The sequence below is a fragment of the Triticum dicoccoides genome, chromosome 6B (genome assembly GCF_002162155.2).
Source record: "Triticum dicoccoides isolate Atlit2015 ecotype Zavitan chromosome 6B, WEW_v2.0, whole genome shotgun sequence".
Taxonomy (NCBI): domain Eukaryota; kingdom Viridiplantae; phylum Streptophyta; class Magnoliopsida; order Poales; family Poaceae; genus Triticum; species Triticum dicoccoides.
In genome coordinates this window covers 693,120,405-693,126,327 of record NC_041391.1, presented here as the reverse complement: position 1 = coordinate 693,126,327, position 5,923 = coordinate 693,120,405, and the positions used below count along the sequence as shown (strand labels likewise).

Here is a 5,923-nt window from a genome sequence, read left to right as displayed (position 1 = left end):
ACAGTGAAATACGTGTGCAAAACGAAGAAGGGATGTCAGGGTTACTGTAACAACCACTGTGCGGATTTACTGTAGCATATACAAAAATAAATCTAAAATATGTGAAGGAGGGATGCCACGGTTACTGTAGCTTACGTGACATCCCTTGAGGATGTTAGAGGATTCGTCCTTATATAGATCTAATGCATTCTTTGAAGCTAACTTTGATCAGACATGCAAGTTACACAAAGCATACCGTTAAATTTGCATGTGAAAAGAGCTATCGGTGATATAATTTTCACATTATACATCTCATACACTATTACTCTTATCTATAGTCAAAGGCAATCTCAAAAAATGTATTAAACCTAATTTTGTATTAAACCTAATTTTGAAAATTATAAATATATGTGTACAATAAGCTATTCTACACTCATGCTTAGAAAAGCGCTACCGACGCAGTTTTCAAATAGCAACCACAGCTGTGTTTCTCTTGGAGGGGTTTCATTTTTATAATTGTCTGCAATAAACAAGTATTACAGGCTGTTTCTAAACTACATGCAATTTCTCATGGGGAGCAATATTTACAATCAATTAATCAGTGTGAATGTTGGTGAAAATTTGTGTAGGCAATTATAGTGAGAAATTAAAGGAGGGCAGATGTGCTCCTCCTCCTAATTAGCGACAACGGGTGTGACGAAATTAGCAAGGGTAATACTCTTCCTAAGAACTACATGCACAGAAGCAAACTTGTTTTGGATTGCGCTACGTTACTAGCTAAGTTATCCCAACTATGACCAGCTTAATTAACCGGCGTGATGAAATCAGCAAGGGTAATACGCCTTGAGGTGCACTTGCAAGCATGGGGAGTCCTTCCAAACCCTAGCGTGCATCTTGAGCAGCTCCTTGGCCTTGGCCCTGGCCCGCTCGCCGGCGTCCACCTGTAGAACCAGCAGCAGCTTCGCTACCACCCCGACGGCCAGCATCTCCTGCAGCAAGGCCGGAGTCGCCGAGTGCGTCGCCACGGCGTGCAGAGCGCGCACCGCGCTCTCGGTGGTGGTGAGTGACACCCGCATAACCTTCTTGGCCACGACGGCCAGCCCCGCCGGGTGCGCCACCAGGTCCGACCGCCCCTCCGCACAGCCGCAGAGATGGTCGATGGCCACCACCGCCAGCTCGGTGGGGTGCCGGCCCCCCTCGTCGAGGAGAAGCTCCACCAGCACAGTCATCGCGCCGGCCTCCACGGCCTTGACGCGGTTCCGGCCCCACGGACACAGCCGGCACAGCACGTTCAGCGCGGCCTTCACCGACTTGGCGGACACCCTGTCGGACACCACATGCACCACCTCCTGCACCACCTCGGGTCTCACCGCCATGAGACGCGCCGGCTCCATCACCGACACCATCGCCTTGAGCAGGATGATGCCGTAGCAGCGGGACCGGTAGCTCGGTCGCCGCAGCATGTACACCAGTGTGTCCAGGAAGTCTCCGTTTTTCTCGAGGATCCGGACCAGGCTCTTCTTGGACGGCTTGAGCGAGCAGATGACGCTGAGCGCGTCCTCCTCCGGCGAGCTGGTGGACGTCGGGGAATCCAGCGACAGTTCTAGCAAATCTTGAGCCGATCTAGACACGGTGGCGTGGTTCCTGACGACGGAGACGAGGAACTCGACGGCCCCGGGCGTGGCCTCGACGCAGCGCCTGTTGCGGTCGCTCTCGTCGACGATGGCTTTGATCTCCCGGAGCGCGGCCAGCTCCTTCTGCAGGCCCGCGCCGTGGCCCTCTTCGACGATCTCGGCGACGCGGCCGGCGTCGAGGGGCGGGCGCGGGGTGGGGAAGCGCTCGACGGCGTGCAGGGCGCACCAGGCCTGGGTGAGGCGGCGGAGCGTGTGGTTGGGCGTGGCCTCCCGGTCGGCCTCGGCGAGCTTTTGCTGCGTGACGGGGCAGGTGGCGTGGCCGTCGGAGAGCCAGCGCTCGATGCTGGAGCGGTCGTAGGTGATGCCGGTGGCGAGCGTGACGGGGTCGCGCATGATCTCCAGCGAGATCGGGCACAGGAAGTACGGCGGCACCTCCACCGACGGCCCCTCCATCGCTGTATAACCGGTGAAGAAGCTAGCTCGCGAAAGATTGTTCGTGAAATGGATCTGTGGTGGAGAGCGAATGAAGAAGCTGACCAAGTTGCCGTAGAGTTGAACAAAGGGGAGAGGAAGCAGGTGCGCCTTTTATAGGAGTAGCGGGGAGGCGAAGAAGTCCACGCGTGTTCACAAGAGATTAGAGATTAATTGCGTGGAATGACACAGTAATACGGATTGGATTGACTTGGGGCCGGGGTCGGTGTTGAGCTGGCCCCCGGCGCTGACCACGAGATGAGAGTGGCTCCACGTTTTGACTTTGTGATTCATCCTTCTATTGTCGACCTTTTCTTTGTCCTTCTGTTCTTCTCCTCCTTGCTGTTGAAAGATTCCGTTTCTGTGGGCATGAAACACCGTTGAAGTTTAGCCTAGCCTCCGTCCCAGCGGTTTGTCCAGCGTTGTCGAAGGGCGTGTGAAGGTGTTCTTCGGTGGATCTCGCAGGATTCGGTGGGCATTTATCTTCGGTGGATCCGGTCTTCGTTCGTCTGCGTTTGTCTGTTTATAGGTTAGATCCTTCTGTTATATGTTTCTCTTCATTGGTGATGGTTGTTGTTCTCGTGTGTTGGTCATTTGGGGTCTTAGCATAACGACTTTGTAACTGTCTGCTACAATAAGGTTTGTTCGACTTCGCTGAGGGATGGGTCATGACGGCGGCACCCCTTTGACTCGTTTCTGTCCTTGTAATCGTCGCTAGGTGGTCTACGAGCATGAATGTAATTTCTGTTACTTCTGATGTTAATTTTACTACTACATGATATTCGATGAATAGATTGAAATTGTTTAAAATAAAAATAGTCTATTTTTAAGGTCCAAAATCTAAGGGATAACTAACTAGAACCACATCCACATGTCATTGTATACTGTGGGCTAGCGGGGTGGGACCGTGGGTAGGCGGTCGTGCTATTCCTGCCGCACGCAGCAGACAAGGAAGTGCCGGATCGATCGATGGCATACACGTGTGTCGTTTGCAGCCAAACTAGATGAAGAAAGCACTATTTCCCGCCTCAGCCGCAATCGGAGCATTCAAGGTTCAAGCGGATGCTACCGCTGACCGACTGGGCCATGCATGGATGCATGCATGCAGGCGCCACCGATCATCGCCAGCCACTCACAGCAGCTTCCGGCCGCATGCGACCGAGCCCCACATGTTGGCGCGGTTTGACCGCTCCGGCGTTTCTTCAACGCACGCGCTCGTAAACTATTTCCACGTGCTGTTTTTAAATGGAAAGAATTCGGCGCATTTGTACTCTTGCAGTATGCTCTAGCCTTTGTATATTCGTCACGTGCCGGCCGTGCATGCATGCATCTTCCGTCCTCCGGTTTCCGTCGCGTTGATCGCCAACCATGATCAAATCACAATACGACCCTGCATATATTGGGAGTATGTTATTGCTATTGTATGTGACCAACCGGAACGAGCGCTGATTTAGATCGATCATGACCTAACCACGTCAACCAGCTCTCCTACCCGTCGTATTAAACACAAGGAACTGTTCTAGTGGTTCTACTGTTTCACCGAGGGGCTTTGGACGGAATCTCGCACTTCTACACCTATCCTAGCGAGGGTCTTTTGTTATGTTGTTTTCTCTTCGTGTCTTTTTTTTGTCACTGCTATTAGAAGATGCGAGAGCTAGAAAGTACATGCCGGGAGATCGACTTGGGAGGAGACGCTGAAGGCGAAATCAGTCATCTGGTTATATACATCCATTTCCGATCATTTCTGTACAACAAATTTGTTGTACATTTATTATTTCTTTTTGCCTTTTCATCAGCCACGTATACGATACGGGGTACAAGTACAATCCATTAATTTTGACATTATTCTTTCTTTATGAAAAAAGGATGTTAACAATGATCCCACTTCGTGCGCCCCCTCTCGAATTACCAAAGTTCTTGGCCCTTTTCGATGCGATATACTCCTATAACCAAAACTGCAAAAATAACCACCCGAGTCTTGGACTTGAACCTGGACGGAGTAGTTTGGCCACAGGGAATCTAACCATGTGAACTACACTGAAATCTTTTCTACGTTGCTAATTAAATTTTGCATCTTTATTGCGTTTTTTCTGCTCATTATTATGTGGTCGATCACGAGAGTCCAAAGAACCAATCCGACTCTTTTAGAAAAACAATTCCAGTGTTCACGCCAATATGAAATTAGGATGCAAAAGATATGTAAAATTCGGGTAGCTTTGCAATTTAATCGCATCAGTTTTCTTTTTGAGCTAAGCTTATTTGTTTAAGAAAAGAGCAATGTCATTCTTATCGTACTCCCTCCATCCAAATTTAGCTGTCGCTCTAACGGATATATCTAACGCTATTTTAATGCTACATAGATCCGTTTGAGCGACATGTAATTCCGGACGGAGGTTATTAAACTAGTGCGTAGTGTTTTAGTAAAACTGTTCTGTAGGAATTGATTTTTCGTTAAGAACAAAGATACCCCCTCCGTCACATAATGTAAGACATTTTTTGGCACTAGTGTAGTGCCAAAAAATGTCTTACATTATGGGACGGAGGGAGTACTTCAATATCGTTTTCTCCTCGGCCCTTTCCCATGAGCACCTCCGAGCCAGCTAGGTTTTCCTCGCTTCTCGCTGATCTACCTCGTCTTTTGTCTCTGTAGGGCTTGGAGGCACGATGAATCCCGGCCATTGTCGGCGGGAGGGCTCCTACTCCGTTTTAGGTGTTTTTGAGAGCTTTTTTAGGGTTTGTATCCTGCTTAGGAAGGCGAGGCGGCGGCGGCTCCCTAAAGATGGAATCAGGTTCTCCCCACCTAGCACCCGCCCCGGCGGTTCGTCCAGCGTCGTTGGAGGGCGTGCGGAGGTGTGTCTTTGATGGGTCTCACAGGATTCAGTTGATGTTTGTTTTCGGTGGATCAGATCTTCGTTCGTGTGTTTAGATCCTTCCGGTATACGTGTCACTTCATTCACAACAGTTGCGGTTCTGGTGTGCTGGTCATTTAGCGTCTTAGCACAACAACTTCGTAACTGTCTACTACAACAAGTACTCCCTCCGTTCCTAAATACTTGTCTTTCTAGGCATTTCAACAAGTGACTACATACGGAGCAAAATGAGTGAATCTACACTCTAAAATATGTCTACATACATCCGTATGTAGTAGTCATTTGAAATGTCTAGAAAGACAAGTATTTAGGAACGGAGGGAGTATTACCCAACGCCGGTGAGGGAGGGGGCCATGACTGCGGCACGCCTTCATCTCGTTTCATTGCTTGTAGTCGTCGCATTTCTGTTACTTTTGAAGTTAATTTTAGTATTATGATGGTTGATGGATAGATTGAATTTGTAAAAAAAGACACTTCAATTTGTCAGGTCCAAAATCTAATCGATAACTAACAAAAACCACATCCACATATCATTGTATCATGTTATTTCCTGATGTTAATTTTACTATCATGATGTTTGATGAGTAAATTGAAAATTTTCAAAATAAAAATACTTGAATTTTCAGGTCCAAAATCTAGTGGATATAACTAACTAAAACCACATCCACATGTCATTGTATACTGTGGGCTACCGGGGAGGGACCGTGGTGGGTAGGCGGTCGGCCGGGCGTGCTATTCCTGCCGCAGTGGACAACGAAGTGCTGGATCGATCGATGGCTTATACTCCCTCCGTTCGGAAATATTTGTCATCAAAATGGATAAAAAGGGATGCATCTAGACGTATTTTAGTTCTAGATACATCTGTTTTTATCCATTTTGATGACAAGTATTTTCGGACGGTTACCCGCGAAAAAAAAATATTTTCGGACGGAGGGAGTACTACGTGTGTAGGAAAACATTTTTTTTCTG

General features: G+C 48.5%; 1 protein-coding gene across 1 annotated transcript; it reads right to left on the bottom strand.

Moving 5' to 3' along the window:
- Nucleotides 1–673: 673 nt before the first annotated feature.
- On the bottom strand, nt 674–2,149 carry LOC119324548 (E3 ubiquitin-protein ligase PUB23-like). The gene has a single exon (XM_037598331.1). The coding sequence runs from the start codon at nt 2,064–2,066 to the stop codon at nt 804–806; it is 1,263 nt and encodes a 420-aa protein (XP_037454228.1). The 5' UTR covers nt 2,067–2,149; the 3' UTR covers nt 674–803.
- Between the last annotated feature and the right edge of the window lie 3,774 nt (nt 2,150–5,923).

Bases quoted from the DNA above. Each gene is read 5' to 3' on its own strand.
- LOC119324548 (XM_037598331.1), bottom strand. From the start codon at position 2,066: ATGGAGGGGCCGTCGGTGGAGGTGCCGCCGTACTTCCTGTGCCCGATC.